Genomic DNA, 16812 nt, shown 5'->3' with positions numbered 1-16812 from the left:
AGTTGGTGATGGACAGGGAGGCCTGGCGTGCCGTGATTCGTGGGGTTGCCAAGAGTCAGACATGACTGAGCGACTGAACTAAACTGAATTGAGAACTCTCTGTCCAATATGGTAGCAAATAGAGAGAGACATGTGGCTATTTAATTTAAAATCAAAATTAAATAAAGTTAAAAATTCAGTTCCTCATTTGTGCCAGTCACATTACAAGTAATCTATGGACCCTAGGTGGCGTGACAAAGAGTCGGACACGACTGAGCGACTGAACTGACTGATGAACCCTAGAAGATGTCCATCATCACAGAAAGTTCTTTTGGACAGTGCTGCTCTAGGGATCGGCTATATCTATCAGCTTTTTCTTTAAGGACACTATAGCCTGGATGTTGGGGCCTCTGACTAACACACTTACCTATCCCTTGGTACTGGAGGTGATGTTGTTGGAAACTTTGTAGGTCGTTGAGGACAGGGTGGCTTGGGGTGGGGCAGCACTGTCTCTTAAAATCAAACTGGAGCAGCTTCCAGGAGGAGGTGAGTTGTTGATGGGGAAAAGAGTGTCATTTGCCTCTTTAATTATTTCCCTCAGGTTAAGGGCTGTGAGCCAAAGCTTTCTTTATCTCTCTTCAGGGTAGGCTATCCTCTTCCCACCATCTCACTGGAGAATTTTAGTCATTTATATACACTATTTATTATTTGTCACCTATGATTATGTGTTTATAATTATATATGTTGATAGTTGGTAATTTGATTTCGATTCTTTGACTCTAGATCATATTTTAATATGTTCAGTCTGTGTAGTCGATTGTTCTTTTAGTTCCAAATAAATCCAATAGGAGCATGGCTGTGAAATACTCTCCCTCCAGCAGCCTAGGTCATGCATTTTCAACTGGGATGCTATCACCCTCAGTAGTAAAAATTCACTCTTTTCTTTTAAACAGATATATATTTATTGATGGGCTTCCCCAGTGGCTCAATGGCAAAAAATCTGCCTGCAGTGCAGGAGATGCAGGAGACACACATTCGATCCCTCTGTTGGGAAGATACCTTGGAGAAGGAAATGGCAACTCACTGCAATATTCTTGCTGGGAACATTCAATGAACAGAAGGGCCTGCAGTACTGTAGTCCATACGGTTGCAAAGAGTCAAAAATGACTGAGCACGCACATAATATTTATGGATGTAGAATTCACATAGCATACCATTCACCCATTTAGAATATACAACTCAGTGTTTTAAAGTGTAGTCATAGGGTTGTGTGATCATCACTGCAATCTAATTTGAGAACATTTTTGTCATCCCTAAGAGAAACTCTGTACCCACTAGCTGCCAGTCCCCATTTTGCAGCTCTGAACAACCACTGAGCTTTCTGTCTTGATGCATGCCTGTTCTGGACATTGAAAATTGTTTTTTTGGTGAGGATCAGGGATGAAAAAAATCTTAGCTATTAACAGTGCTTAACTCTTATTTCACAAAATTTTATTCCTTAGTATTTAATTTCTCTTATTGAGTTTTCTTGGGTATCATATGAGCAACGTTGATATTGAGTTCATGGAAGATTAGGGCTATAAACTATGGCAAAAAGGTGATTGTGATTAGCGGACTTTGAGTCTTGAAAGTCCTTGATCTCAAAGTCAGATGGTGAGAGGTGGCTTGTGTATACTTCTTGGCTGCTACTGGCTGCCTCATCAGTGTTGTTTATATTTAATCCTTAGGGTATTTTTTTTTTTTTTTTTTGGCCATGCCATGTGGTATGCAAGATCTTAGTTCCCTATCCAGGAATTGAACATGTACCCCCTGCAATGGAAATGCAGAGTCTTAACCATTGGACTGCCAGGGAATTCCCATTAATGCTTAGTACTTTTGTAATTTGAACTTTGAAAATTAAATAAAAATAGTTTATATTTTATTATTTAATTCCACAAATTGTTCAACAAGTCAGTAATTTAATTGTGTTGAGAAAATATTGACACCATCTGAATGAATATCTAGCACCTAGTTAAGCGAAGAGTCGGACACAACTTAGTGACTCAATAACAACAAAGTTAAGCCAAAAGTTATTTTCTCATATTAAGTGAAAGTTAAAGGTTAATGAAAAATAATTTTAAGAAATTAATTAAAAATTTTTATTTCAAAAATAATTTTGAATAACTAATCTGATTATATCACTTATATATTTATATAAATTGCTAAAATGCATACATGGTTCTATACATTATAATTTATATCAGAAATAAATTACATTAAAAGTTACTCAGTAAAGACAAAATTAAATTCAATATTAATAGCTTTAAATCTTTAATTTTACTTTAAAAAATTATTTATTTATTTATTTGTCCACACGGCATGCGGAATCTTCCCCAGCCAGGGACTGAGCCCATGCCCCCTGCACTGGTAGTGCAGAGCCTTAACCACTGGACCACCAGGGAAGTCCCAAATCTTTTAACTTAAAAAAATTATTCAGTCTTTCTTAACCTTGCATTGAATAAAAGGAATAAGCTTTAGTACGTATGATATACAGTGTATCTGTAGTATTAAATTTCATAGGGAAGGGGCAGTTAGGTAAAAAACATCTGAACAGGCTCCTGCTGCTGCTAAGTCGCTTCAGTTGTGTCCGACTCTGTGTGACCCCAGAGACGGCAGCCCACCAGGCTCCTCCATCCCTGGGATTCTCCAGGCAAGAACACTGGAGTGGCTTGCCATTTCCTTCTCCAAAGCATGAAAGTGAAAAGTGAAAATGAAGTTGCTCAGTCGTGTCTGACTCTTAGCGACCCCACGGACTACAGCCTACCAGGCTCCTCCTCAACAGGCTCCTAAGAGGTACTAATTATGACAAAAAGGTTGAGCAGCAGTAACATTGGTGTAGGTTTACCTCTTGGTAGGATGGTGAATAGTCCAGAACTTGGGGTGGTGGTACCTAGATTGGATGGAAATGACTCCCTGATTGTAGGTGCACCAGCTTTCAGCTAGATGGTCCCACAGTATTTCCCTTTCCTGGAAATAGGGAGGAAGGGATAGGATGGAAGTGCAGAACAGGACAAGTGTTCTTCATCACGCATATGGAGAAGAAATAGTCCCTGTTCTTACTGTGCTTAGAGTCCAGTTGGAGAGAGAAGATAGAAACACGGAAAGTTCATTCATTTAGTCAGAATTGAATTCAGGATCTACAATAGAATATTTGACCGATTGCAGACAAACTTCAATTTGTGTACACTCTTCTGTCTGTTTATAATGTCCTTGTTAGTGCAGTGGTTTTGTGTTCCATCATTCTTCGTATGTGCAGTGTGTAATGACTGTCCGATATCACAGTTTTAGCTAAGATATGGAAGGAAATAACATTGGTCCCTGTTTGTTGGAGAGTTTGGCTTATGCCTCTCCAGGAGTTGTATTGAGAGGCAGCGGTACTGGTATTGCCGGGTTTGGGGGAACCAGTCAATGTTGTCAGGTGTGCCTGTGGGAGACCTAAGATTGGAATTCTGGAATCCTGAGCTTTGCTGCTGCTTTGCCTCTCTGGATATCGGGCAGCCATTTACAGAGACAATGGAATATGCTTTTCTAAAACAAACAAATTTTAGAGTATATACTTTGCAGTTCAAAAGAGGATAGCTAAGCCTTGCAAATCACCTGCCATCATAGCCTGTTGGCTGCACTTATGAATCAGCCAGGCCTGGGAGCTGACCCTCAGGAGGACTTTTCAGTGCTTCAAGTGGTGTTTAGGCCTCTTTGTTTCTTATGTTACTTTTCACCATTATTTGTCTTTGTAGGTATCTCTGCAAACAGACTCATGGGTGGTGCAATGCAGCTAACCTTTCGCAAGATGGCATTCGACTATTACCCCTTCCACTGGGCAGGTAGGAGAAGGCTGAATGCGTGCAGTTTTAGTGTGGCTGAGGTGTTGAAGACTGATGCCTGCGTTCACCCCTGATTGTCCAGCAGAAGGTTGCCTGGGATTGCAGCACAGGCTCAGAGAGGCGTTGGCTGTAGTCTTTTTTCAAGAGGACATCTCTGGAAACTTGCGGGGTCTGCTGTTGATGACTCTTTATCATTGATGAGAAGTAGGAGGGGAGGCAGTGCCTGAGATGTGGCACTTGATTCTGTGCTCTGCCCCTCACTTCCACTAATTTTAGAGCCTCTCCAGTGGTCCACGGTCAAAGATGCAGCAGTCAGCAGCTGGCTTTAGGGAGCCTTAGGAAAAATCACATACAGAGTCCAGAAGAACTTGAGTGCTCTCACTGGATAATTTTTTCTTATCTTAGAGAATTTTGGATTGGTGGTTAAGGGATCAGATTCTGAACTATGGAAAGCTATACCAATGGAAAAGAATAATTAAGACATTGGCTTATGATCTTAGACTGAAATCTTTTTGCCTTGTTGCACAGGTGATAGCTGCAAACACTGGGTGCGTCACTGTGAGGCCATGGAGACCCGAGGCCAGTGGGCCCAGAGGCTGGTGACAGAATTTCAGAGTAAGATGGAGAAGTGGCACCAGGAGACAGATCTGAAACCACCCTGGCACCTGGGGGCAGACTCTTCCTTCCGGAGGAAAGCAGGTGGGTTATGAGGAGCTGGAGGAATCCCGTAACTTTGTCTGTTGACATTTGCCTTTTGAGTATCCAGTGCCAATAAAGCACTGGCCTGGCTAATTATGCTAACTTTATTGCACCAAGAGACATTCATGACTTTTTTTCTTTATGGGTCCTGTTTGTCTCCAGGCAGAGCTGCAGTGTGGAAGAGCAGCTGTTAGCATATCTATTCTGTGTTCATCTCTGTTGCCTTGGTCTGAAGGAGAAGATGATTTTTGAGTTCCCTCCAGAAGCTTGCCAGTGTTGACAAGCTCTTTTCTACACGTACCATTAATGATCTTAAGAGTTTTTACTTTCTGAGTTCTGTTAATAATGAGAATTGAGTGTATCTGAATTTCTTTCCCACCTTCTTATTTTTAATTAGATTCTTTCTCCAGTCCTCGAAAGAGCCCCCTAGAAAGAAGCCCTTCTCAGGGCCGGCAGACAGTCTTTCGGCCTCCAGCATGGAACCGCCTGCGCTCTAGCTGTTTGGTCATAAGGGTGGATGACTTGGACATCCACCAGGTAAGGAGCCCGTGATATGGGGAAACAGGGCTGCAAAGGTGGGGAAGCAGTTCATTCATTCATGTCTCTGCTTTTTAATATGCTGTGTAGGTTTGTCATAGCTTTTCTTCCAAGGAGCAAGCATCTTTTAATTTCATGGCTGCAGTCACCATCTGCAATGACTTTGGAGCCCAAGAAAACAGTCTGTCACTGTTTCCATTTTTTCCCCATCTCTTTGTTATGAAGTGAGAAGTGATGGGACCAGATGCCATTATCTTTTTTTTTTTCTTTTTGTTTTTTCATTTTTTATTTCTTTTTGTTTTTTTTTTTTTCATTTTTTTTCTTTTTGTTTTGATCTTAGTTTTTCAAATGTTGAGTTTTAAGCCAGCTTTTTCACTCTCTTCTTTCACTTTCATCAAGAGGCTCTTTAGTTTCTCTTTGCTTTCTGCCTTAAGGCTGGTATCATCTGTGTATCTGAGGTATTGATATTTCTCATGGCAATCTTGATTCCAGGTTGTGCTTCATCTAGTCCAGTATTTTGCATGATGTACTCTACATATAAGTTAAATAAGCCAGGTGACAATATACAGCCTTGACGTACTCCTTTCCCACTTAGGAACCAGTCCATTGTTCCATATCTGCTTTTAACTATTGCTTCTTGACCCGCATACAGATTTCTCAGGAGGCAGGTAAGGTGGTCTGGTATTCCCATCTCTTTCAGAATTTTCCACAGTTTGTTGTGATCCACACAGTCAAAAGCTTTAGCACAGTCAATAAAGCAGAGGTAGATGTTTTTCTGGAATTCTCTTGCTTTTTCTATGATCCAACGGATGTTAGCAATTTGATCTCTGGTTCCTCTGCATTATCTAAATCCAGCTTGAACATCTGGAAGTTCTCGGTTCACATACTGTTGAAGCCCAGCTTGGAGAATTTTGAGCATTACTTTGCTAGCATGTGAGATGAGTACAATTGTGTGGTAGTTTGAACACTCTTTGGCATTGTCTTTCATTGGGATTGGAATGAAAACTGACTTTCCAGTCCTGTAGCCACTGCTGAGTTATCCAAATTTGCTGGCATATTGAGTGCAGCACTTTCACAGTATCATCTTTTAGGATTTGAAATAGATCAGTTGGAATTCTATCACCTCCACTAGCTTTGTTCATTGTGATGCTTCCTAAGGCCCACTTGACTTCACATTCCAGGATGTCTGGTTCTAGGTGAGTAATCACACCATCATGGTTATCTGGGTCATTGAGATATTTTTTTGTATAGTTTTCCTGTGTATTCTTGCCACCTTTTCTTAATATCTTCTGCTTCTGTTAGGTCCATACCATTTCTGTCCTTTATTGAGCCCGTCTTTGCAGGAAATTTTCCCTTGATATCTCTAATTTTCTTGAAGAGATCTGTAGTCTTTCCCATTCTATTGTTTTCCTCTATTTCTTTGCATTGATCACTGAGGAAGGCTTTCTTATCTCTCCTTGCTATTCTTTGGAACTCTGCATTCAGATGGATGTATCTTTCCTTTTCTCCTTTGCCTTTCACTTCTCTTCTTTTCTCAGCTATTTGTAAGGCCTCCTCAGACAACTGTTTTGCCTTTTTGAATTTCTTCTTCTTGGGGATGGTTTTTTATCACTGCCTCCTGTACAGTTTTATGAACCTCCATCCATAGTTCTTCAGGCATTCTATCTATCAGATCTAATCCCTTGAATCTATTTGTCACTTCCTCTGTATAATTGTAAAGGATTTGATTTAAGTCATACCTGAATGGTCTAGTGGTTTTCCCTACTTTCTTCAATTTAAGTCTGGATTTGGCAATAAGGAGTTCATGATCTGAGCCACAGTCAGCTCCTGGTCTTGTTTCTGCTGACTGTGTATAGAGCTTCTCCATCTTCGGCTGCAAAGACTATAATCAATCTGATTTTGGTATTGACCATCTGGTGATGTCCATGTGTAGAGTCTTCTCTTGTGTTGTTGGAAGAGAGTGTTTGCTATGACCAGTGCATGCTCTTGGAAAAACTCTCTTAGCCTTTGCCCTGCTTCATTCTGTACTCCAGGCTCAAACTTGCCTGTTATTCCAAGTATCTCTTGACTTCCTACTTTTGTATTCTAGTCCTCTTATGATGAAAAGGACATCTATTTTTGGTGTTAGTTCTAGAATGTCTTGTAGGTCTTCATAGAACCATTCAACTTCAGCTTCTTCGGCATAGACTTAAATTACTGTGATATTGAATGGTTTGCCTTGGAAATGAACAGAGATCATTCTGTTGTTTTTGAGATTGTACCTACTTACTGCATTTCGGACTCTTGTTAACTATGAGGGCTACTCCATTTCTTTTAAGGGATTCTTGCCCACAGTAGATACAATGGTCTGATATAATTCCTTTGAATACCCCACTACAAACCTTTCATGAGAAAGATGAACTCACAGATCGTGTTTGTCAGGTGTGAGAATGCCTGGCATCCATGTGAAAATCACTCTACTCCCCATGACAGACACTGGAAGAATTAATTATAGAGGCTTTATCCTACCTCAGAGAAAGCTGGAAATTCTGTTGGGGTGTGGTACAGATGCTAACAGCCGCTGGTGGTTGCCTAGGTCTCGACAGCTGGACAGCCAAGTAAGAAGCCTTCGACGCTCCTGTCCTGCAGTCGGAATCTTCACAACCTCCCTACTCAGGTCTCTGCCATTCATATTGAGTTCACAGAGTATTACTTCCCTGATAATCAGGAGCTGCCAGGTAAGCATCTGCCCTGGTCATTTCCTCCTGTCTAACTCATCCTGTTCACGTTAGTCAGCCTTGGAGTCTCCGTTCCTATTCTGTTTGTTAGGAGTTTTAGGTGTTTGAGTTAGTGTAGCACACTTTTGTTGAAAACTCTGCCCAGAAGATTCCTTGGCTCTCTCTCTTTTGAAATTTATTTATTTTTGGCTGTGCTGGGGCTCTGTGGCTGTGTGTGGGCTTCCTGTAGTGGCGAGCAGAGGCTGCTGTCTGCTTGCAGTGCAGGGACTTCCCATCGCTGGGTTCTCTCGTTGCGGAGCACAGGCTCTAGGTGCACGGCCCAGTAGTTGTGGCACATGGGCTTAGTTGCCCTCTGGCATGTGGGACCTTCTGGCACCAAGGATCAAACCTGTGTCCCCTACATTGGCAGGTGGACTCTTAACCACTGGACCACCCGCGAAGTCCCATACCTTTGCTCTCTTGATAATAAAATGAATATTAGCTGGTAAGTAAGAGTCAAGCAGTTACTTCATTCGTGGCAATTCTTTTTCTCTGCTTTCCAGTTCCCTGTCCCAATCTTTACATTCAGGTAAATGGTCTGACATTTACTATGGATCCTGCCAGCTTACTCTGGGGAAACCTCTTCTGCCTGGATTTGTACCGCAGCTTGGAGCAGTTCAAAGCTATCTACAAGCTGGAAGGTTCCAGCCAGAAAGATGAACACCTGGACATCCGCCTGGATGCCTTCTGGTTGAAGGTGAGGTAGAGAGTGGGATTTCTGTTCCCTATTGGCAGCCACAGTTGCATTTCTACCATGACTGTAATTCAAGGTTCTGCTCTGCCCATTGGCTAGAAAGAAGGAAAGCAGTTTTACAACCCAAATGGTCCATCACGCGTGTGTTAATGGTGGGTTGCAGAGATGCTCAGCTGGCCATTCTGAACTTGGTTTCATTTTCTCTCTGAAGGTGAGCTTCCCGCTGGAGAAGAGAGAGCGGGCTGTGTTGCATCGTCCCCAGTCCCTTGTCCTCTGTGCATCAGGCATGACTGCCACCAATACACGTCACGCTCCATACTGTAGCCGTCCAGACCTCCAGAGTCTCTTCCGGGGTTTTGCTGCTACTGAGTTCTTTCATTCCAGTTATGTTCAGTTTCCCAAGGTACCAGGCGGCTTCAGCTTTCTACACATGTTTTTTATGGATCACGCCTTCCAGATGGATTCCTGCCTCCCTCAGTCTAGTGTTCTCCCCCCTCAGAGGCTTAAAGCTTCCCAGGACCTCTGGTCCATCCACTTCACCCAGATCTCCTTGGACTTTGAGGGAACAGAGAACTTCAAAGGCCACACCTTGAATTTTGTGGCCGCCTTCCCCTTGTCCATTTGGGCCTGCCTGCCCCTCCGCTGGCAACAAGCACAGGCACGAAAGCTGCGTATGGCCACAGAAGGGAGGCTGAAACCGTCCGCCAGCTTTGGCAGTCCTGTCCATTCTGAGGCCCTGGCCCCTGACACTCTGTCCCATCAGAGGTCAAAGACTGAGCATGATTTGAAAAGCCTGTCAGGCCTTCTGGAAGTCATGGAGATCCCAAAAGAAGGCAGCGGCGGTGTGGACAGCAACGGGCCCCTGATGGAGCTGGAGGACACGGCGGGCGTGCACATGCTTGTGCACTCCCCTGCGCACATCCGCCTGCGGCTCGACCACTACCAGTACCTGGCCCTCCTTCGCCTGAAGGAGGTGCTTCAGGGTCTTCAGGAGCAGCTGACTAAGGATACAGAGGCCATGACTGGGGCTCCCCTGCAGGACCAGACAGCCTGCATTGGCGTCCTCTTTCCCAGCGCGGAGGTGGTTCTGCTCATGCATCCTCCCCCTGGGGCTGATGAGGCGGACTCTGAGGGTTCAGATACTACCAGCCTGATAGATTCAGAGCTGTCTCCTTCAGAGGACCGGGAGCTGAAGTCTGACGCCTCCTCAGAACAGGGCCCAGCAAGCCCCGAGAAGGTTCCGGAAGACAGTGGCATTGAACATCTGGATGCATCCCAGGACAGGCCATTGCCTCTCCACAGCAACAGAGAAGTACAGGGTGCAGGTTCTCTTGCCCAACAGGAGGCAGGGAAGGGCTACGAGGCAGTTGATTCCTTACAGGCCAAGAGACCGAGCAGAGCCCAAGCATCTGACTCACCAGCTGCGTTGAAGCCCCCAGGGAGCAGGGATTCTGGTCTGAATGGACAGGGTGAGCTCATCCCCTTGAAGAACAAAGAAGGAGAATTATCAAGTGCTATTCACATGACCAAGGATGCCACCAAGGAGGCACTGCATGCCACCATGGACTTTACCAAGGAAGCTATGTCACTGACCAAAGATGCCTTCAGTCTGGGCAGAGACCGAATGACCTCCACCATGCACAAGATGCTGTCTCTGCCCCCGGCCAAGTGAGTGGTTCTCTGCCTCCCTCAGTCACTTCATCTTTTCCTTCTAGCTTTGGCCACGGGGCTCAGGCCTCCTGCCACGCACACTTGTAGACTGGGAAGCGCCTGTAGTCCAGGAGTGTGTGTAAAATGGGCTAGTTAATGTGGCAAAGGCTTTAGTTTTCAGAGTTGCCTGGAGAACAGCAGAGGAACTTTCAGGTATTTAGAGGATAATAGGTATTTCAGTCAGAGAGATTTTATTTTCAGGACTACATCTAATCCTGTGATGGGGGAGAACCCAGAATTATAATAAAATAACATAATCTCATGAATTTTCACATGCCTCCATGTATCTTAGTCTGGTCTTGGGCAATTTTCAAGTCAACATTTATTGTTTCGTAGCATCAAGTTATCTCTTTCACTGATTCCCTATTGTTGATACAGATATACTGTATCAAATAATAATGCCAGTATGATATTTTATTCTTTTCTGTGGGCCCTTGGGTAATATTTTGTTTGATGTAATCCCACAATAGTCTGTGGAGTTCGCTGCAGATGTTCGTAGCCCAGTTTATAGCTGAGGAAATGGAGGCTTCAGAGACCAGAGCCCTGTCTTTTATACATTGAAAAGCTGGATCTTTGGATTTGCTCTTTCTGGTACACCTATCAATATCTGCCAGGGTAATAAAGAAGGGAGAATTTCATCCATTCATGTCACAAATATTTTCTGAGCCCTTACTGTGCATGAGGCCCTGCGTTAGGCATTGGGGCTACGGTAGGGAGTGAGCAGAAAACACAGAAATGTGCAGTCGGAAGAGAGGGAAGGCATAGATTTTTTCCACGAGTGTCTGTGCTTTCAGAAAGGATGATGAGAACTATGGAAAATCTTTGCTGAGAAGATCAGTGGCTTTAGAGCTTTTGTTTAAGAGGATTTTCTTAAATTGGTCTCAAAGCAAAGCCTGCAAGTGGGCTTCTTCCTGCTTGGCCAAGATAGCCTAGGAGGAAAGAGAAGGAAAGCTTAAAAGATAAATTATATAGTAATACTAGGCAACATTTATTGATTGCTTTCTATGTGTCAGAAACTGTCCTAAATATTACACTATTAACCCAATGAATTATTAGAACCCTATAAGCAAGGAACTAATATCACTCCCCATTTTACAGATGAGGAAACAGGCTCAGAGAGGTAACAAACTTACTCAAGATCACACAGCTTGTGAGTGTTGGGGTGAGAATTGCGAGCCTGAACTCCCAGTCACCAAAGGTGCTGCCTTTTCCAAATGGAGACGGGCGAGGGCTGGGGACAGAGGAGAGGTGAAAGGAGAAAAGAAAGGTGTGTGTGACACGGACTCGTTCAAACACCGGCACCGACTTCCCCACTGCCCAGGATGGTGGCCTTTTCTCAGTCCTCTTTCTCCAGGACTCCAGCCCTTCCAGTCAGTCCATCCTGAGTATTTGTAACCCTGCGCAGTTACTCACACTTCTCTGAAGCAGTCATCTTTTTCCTTGGCTGTTCTCTTCTTCCTTTTATCCTGTAAATGTAACTGTTCCAAGGCATTAGGCTATCCATATTCTGATCACTTTTATCATCGTTTTATTTTTTAAATTATAAAAATGGGGTCTTCTTTGGCGGTCCAGTGATTAAGACTCCATGTTTCTACCATAAAGAGCCTGGGTTCAGTCTGTGGTTGGGGAACTAAGATCCTGCATGCCACATGGCATGGCGCCCACCCCACTGAAAAATTATCAAAATAATTTGTGTTCATTTTGTCGATAGTGTAGAAAATAAAAGAATAAAGAAGGAAACATAAAAGTCACTGTAATGACACTATCCAGTGCATGCGTGGCGTGCTCAGTTGCTGCAGTCGTGTCGACTCTCTGCGACCTGCAAAGGCTCCTCTGTCCGTGGGCTTCTCCAGGCAACAATACTGGAGTGGGTTGCCATGCCCTCCTTCAGGAGATCTTCCCAACCCAGGGATTGAACCCGTGTCTCTTATGTCTTCTGCACTGGCAGGCAGGTTCTTTACCACTAGCTGCACCTGGAAAGCCCAACACTATCCAGAGATAGCCCTTATTGACTTTCGGATCTTCCAGATTTTATACATATATTTATGTGTCCATGTGAATGCTTGTACGTGTTTGCACAAATTTTTTAATAGGATTATGTTATTTCTATAGAATATAGAAAATTTCCACTTTTATTCACTTTGTTTAAGATTCCCATTCATGAAGTATTTGAATATATAATTTTTAATTGCTCTATTTTTGTTGTTGCTCAGTTGTGTCTGACTCCTTGTGACCCCATGGACTGTAGCACGCCAGGCTTTCCTGTCCTTCACCAACTCCTGGAGCTTGCTCAAACTCATGTCCATCAAGTCGGTGATGCCATCCAACCATCTCATCCTCTGTTGTCCCCTTCTCCTCCTGCCTTCAGTCTTTCCCGGCATCAGGGTCTTTTCCAATGAGTCAGTTCTTCTCATCAGGTGATCAAAGTATTGGAGCTTCAGCTTCAACATTAGTACTTCCAATGTATTTTCAGGACTGATCTCCTTTAGGATTGACTGGTTTGATCTCCTTGCAGTCCAAGGGACTCTCAAGAGTCTTCTCCAACACCACAGTTCAAAAGCATCAATTCTTTGGCGAATTGGTTTATTATATTCTTGCAAATAGATACATCATAATTTATTCATCCAGTTCACAATCTAGGCTTGGGGGGTCATTTAGTCTGGTTCTACTTTTTTCTCTGGTGAAACCAATGCTGTGTTAAATGTTCTTATTTTTGTGAACATGACTCTTTATTCATATCTCAATCTTTTATTTTATTTTAGAATAAAATAAAATTTTTAGAATAAAGATTTTATTAGAATAAAACCTAGGAAGTGGAATTATTGGGTCACACACTACAAACATTTTAAGGTTCTTTTAAATTGTTTAAAGGTTCTTTTAAACCTTAAACAATTTAAGATTCTTCATTCATTTAAGATGAATTTGCCAAACGTTCAGATTCAGACCACTTTGCATTTTTGAATACATTTTGTTAACTCTTGAACAATATGGGAGTTAGGGGCACTGAATCTCTGTGCAGTTGAAAATCTGCATGTAACTTATAGTTGGCCTTACCTATAGAATGGTTCCCGCATATCTGTGGTTTCAACGCATCCATAGATTCAAGTAACTGTAGACCACGTAGTCCTGTGTGCGCGTGCTCAGTCACTAAGGCATGCCCAGCTCTTTGTGACCCCATGGACTGTAGCCCGCCAGGCTCCTCTGTCCATGGGATTTCCCAGGCAAGAATACTGGAGTGGGTTGCGATTTCCTTCTCCAGGGGATCTTCCTGACTCAGGGACTGAACCTGCATCTCTTGCATTGCAAGTGGATTCTTTACCACTGAGCCACCTGGGAAGCCCTGAAGTACTAAAATCTGTACTGTTGAGAAAGGAATACATATAAGTGGACCTATGCAGTTCAAACCTGTGATGTTCAAGGGTCAGCTGTACTTTTTCTCTTGGTTATTTTGTCCATTGACTCACTTCTGCAAGAGTCCTTATTTTCAGTCCTGATTTCCTTCCCTCCCCTGCTGTTCCTTTAAAACTATCTACTGCACGTAGTTCCACATGGATCTCCAGGGGTGCCTTGAACCTCACATGTGTAAAACTAAATTCCTTATCCCAGACCAGCTCTTTTTTTCTTTCTTTTTTGGGTGGCCTCATTCTCCTGCTCATTCAAGCTTTGCCTTTTCCAGGCATTTGTCAGGTTCTGACCATACTTTTAAATTTAGGCATACTTCAGAATCATCTGGAGGCTTGTTAAAACACAGAGTGCTGAGCCCTACCCTCAGAGTTCCTCTTCCAGGAGGTCTGAGATGAAGCCTGAGAAGTTACTTTTTAATGAATTCTCCTTTAGATACTAATGCTCCTAGGAGGGTGACTCTGAGTATAGGGCTCTAGGGAGTCTCACATCAGTTTTTCCTGTCTGCTCCCACAGGTGGAGTATTTTAGTAAACTATTGGTTGATTTCCTTGTTGGATGTCTTTCCATCTCTAGATTATTTGAAAAAGGCAGGTCAAACTTCCTAAAACACAGGTGTAATCCTATTATTTCCCTATTCTAAACCCTTCTGGCCTTTTCTTTTTTCTGAGTTGAGTTTGAACTTCTTAGTGTGGTATTATCAATTATTGTGATATATCCATATGGCACATTATTTTTTTTTTTTTAAATAGACTATTTTCTAGAGCAGTTTTAGTGACATAACAATATTGAGTGGACAGTACAGAGATTTCTCATCTGTCTCCTACACGTCATAGTTTTCAGAGCACTTTCATGCATTGTCTTTTATCCAGGGTTTCCTATGATCTGGCTGCAACTCATGTGGTTAAGTGAAAAGAGCACTTAGCAAGAAGTTAGGAGACTTGGGTTCTTCTTAATTCTACCTTTAGCTGAAACTGAGTCAGTTTCTTCACCTGTATCGTAGGAGGGTGGACTCAAAAGGTCTTTACAAGTTTCTTTAAAGAAACCTTCTAACTTTGTCTTCTGTTGCTCTTCCCCAGCAAAGCCTGTGCTCCAGCTGAGCTGCGCTGCTTGCTAGTCTGCAAGGTACCTTTTGTTGTCTGGTGCCACAACTTTGTTCAGGCTGATTCTTCCCCATGGAAGGCCCTCTGTGCTGTCTCCTTCACAGTCTTTCAAGGACCACCTCACACATCATCTCTTTCCTCAGAGCCATTCCTGATCCCCTTCTTTTCATCCTTTCCCTTTTTTGGCATTGGCTAGCCTTTGGCTTGTACCCCTGTCCCTCTTACAGTGTGTGACTTACTGCCGTGTAATGTTATTTGTGTATAGTCCCCTGTCTCCTGATAGAATACACATTTTTGAGGACAGGGGGTGTCTTATTAGTCACTGGCCACTACTGCCCTGTGTCTTGTGTGGTGCTTTGTATGCAGAAGTTACTCAGTAAATGCTTGAGGAATGGCTTTGGGTACAACTCATAAGCACCAGGGCTGTAGGTAGTAGATCTCTGCTATAGATAGGATAATCCTGAATAACCTTGACATTTGACATGGGAGAACTGCCTATGTAGTTTGAAATGCTGGAATAGGAGGGTTCAGAAAGGCCCAGCAGTTGAAAAATGGTGTGACCCCCTTCTACAGAAGGTAATAGCTGACCTCAAAGTTTATGCTTACAATAGTTGTCTGGGCTGAAAAGGGTGGGTTTTGCAAGGGAATGAAACAACGCGCCTCCTAAGCCACATTCGTGGTTTCTGTTTTTGTTTTTCAAACAGGGAGCCTGTGGCCAAGGGAGATGAAGGGGCAGCAGCCCCTGTAAGTGGAGGTGCTGCCCGACTTCGATTTTTCTCCATGAAGAGGACAGTATCCCAGCAGTCATTTGATGGCGTCTCGTTGGATAACAGTGGCCCTGAAGACCGGATTTCAGTGGACAGTGATGGCAGTGAGAGCTTCGTGATGCTCTTGGAGTCTGGTAAGTGGACTCAGAGCCAGGTAGAGTCGCAGAGCCTCAGGAGGGCTCTTCTGGTGCCTGTATTCAGACCGGCAGGACGCAGAAGGGGCTGAGCTCTGAGGAAGCAGACATTTTCTTAATCAAAACCAAAGAAGAGCGAAGTTTTCGTGGATTTGTGAGTCTGAATTTATCCTCACATCTTCTAGGTTATTGATAGGTATTTGACCCTTATCACAGAACAACACTCAAAGAAGAGAGCGCTAGTCTTACAGCCGTGGAGTGATTGATGGCAGTAGGTTAACTTTGCGGCTGTGTCAACGCTGTGTGTGTGTTTCCTATCTTTTGCTTAACTATGTGTTTCATTGTTGGAAAATAACTAGGAGCTTTTTGTCTATAGTACAATGAGTAACTTTCAGGAGTTAGATTAAACCCCACTAGGAGTTAGACTAGTTCTTTCAGCTTATTGAACTGAAAACTTTTGAAATCGGCCCTTGTGTGCATGCTAAGTCGCTTTAGTTGTGCCCAGCTCTTTGCAACCCTATGGACTGTAGCCCACCAGGCTCTCTGTCCATGGGATTCTCTAGGCAAGAATACTGGAGTGGGTTGCCATGCCCTCCTCCAGGGGATCTTCCCTACTCAAGGATTGAACTCGCGTCTCTTGTGGCTCCTGCATTGCAGATGGATTCTTTACCGCTGAGCAACCAGGGAAGCGTAAAATCGTCACTTAAGAGCATTTAAATGAAAATAAAAAGAGAATATACTGTTTCTTAAACTGGGTGGCATATCCATATTTGTTTTATTATTAATTTCTTGTGGAAAAATCCAAATATTTAAAAATAGAATCAAATAATGAACCTCATATACCCATTACCTAGCTTGGGATATTAAGAACTCATGGCAATTCTTTTTTTTTTTAATTAATTTTATTTTTATTTGGAAAGGTTTCCATTTCCAAATATGATCACAACTGCCATATGACAGATTTTCGACAAAATCTTTATTATTACTGTCCAAGTTCATTTCAGTTCGGTCGCTCAGTCATGTCTGACTCTTTGCAACCCCATGGACTGCAGCACACCAGGCCTCCCTGTCCATCACCAATTCCCAGAGTTTACTCAAACCCATGTCCGTTGAGTCAGTGATGCCATCCAACCAGCTCATCCTTTGTCGTCCCCTTCTCCTCCTGCCTT

The 16812-nt window shown here is 43.2% G+C and overlaps 1 protein-coding gene across 2 annotated transcripts in view; it reads left to right on the top strand.

The window, feature by feature from the left end:
• BLTP3A (bridge-like lipid transfer protein family member 3A) overlaps positions 1-16812 on the top strand; it is a 73220-nt gene that overhangs the window by 43253 nt on the left and 13155 nt on the right. For both annotated transcript variants that reach the window (XM_055571649.1, XM_055571650.1), the window contains exons 9-15: positions 3756-3842; positions 4371-4541; positions 4939-5078; positions 7654-7795; positions 8338-8536; positions 8745-10196; positions 15447-15643. In XM_055571649.1, coding sequence (XP_055427624.1) covers positions 3756-3842; positions 4371-4541; positions 4939-5078; positions 7654-7795; positions 8338-8536; positions 8745-10196; positions 15447-15643 — 2388 coding nt within the window. The remainder of the gene's footprint in view (positions 1-3755; positions 3843-4370; positions 4542-4938; positions 5079-7653; positions 7796-8337; positions 8537-8744; positions 10197-15446; positions 15644-16812) is intronic.

The sequence above is a fragment of the Bubalus kerabau genome, chromosome 3, assembly GCF_029407905.1.
Source record: "Bubalus kerabau isolate K-KA32 ecotype Philippines breed swamp buffalo chromosome 3, PCC_UOA_SB_1v2, whole genome shotgun sequence".
Taxonomy (NCBI): Eukaryota; Metazoa; Chordata; class Mammalia; order Artiodactyla; family Bovidae; genus Bubalus; species Bubalus kerabau.
The sequence above is the reverse complement of the archived record's forward strand: the minus strand, read 5'-3'. Positions and strand labels throughout refer to the sequence as shown.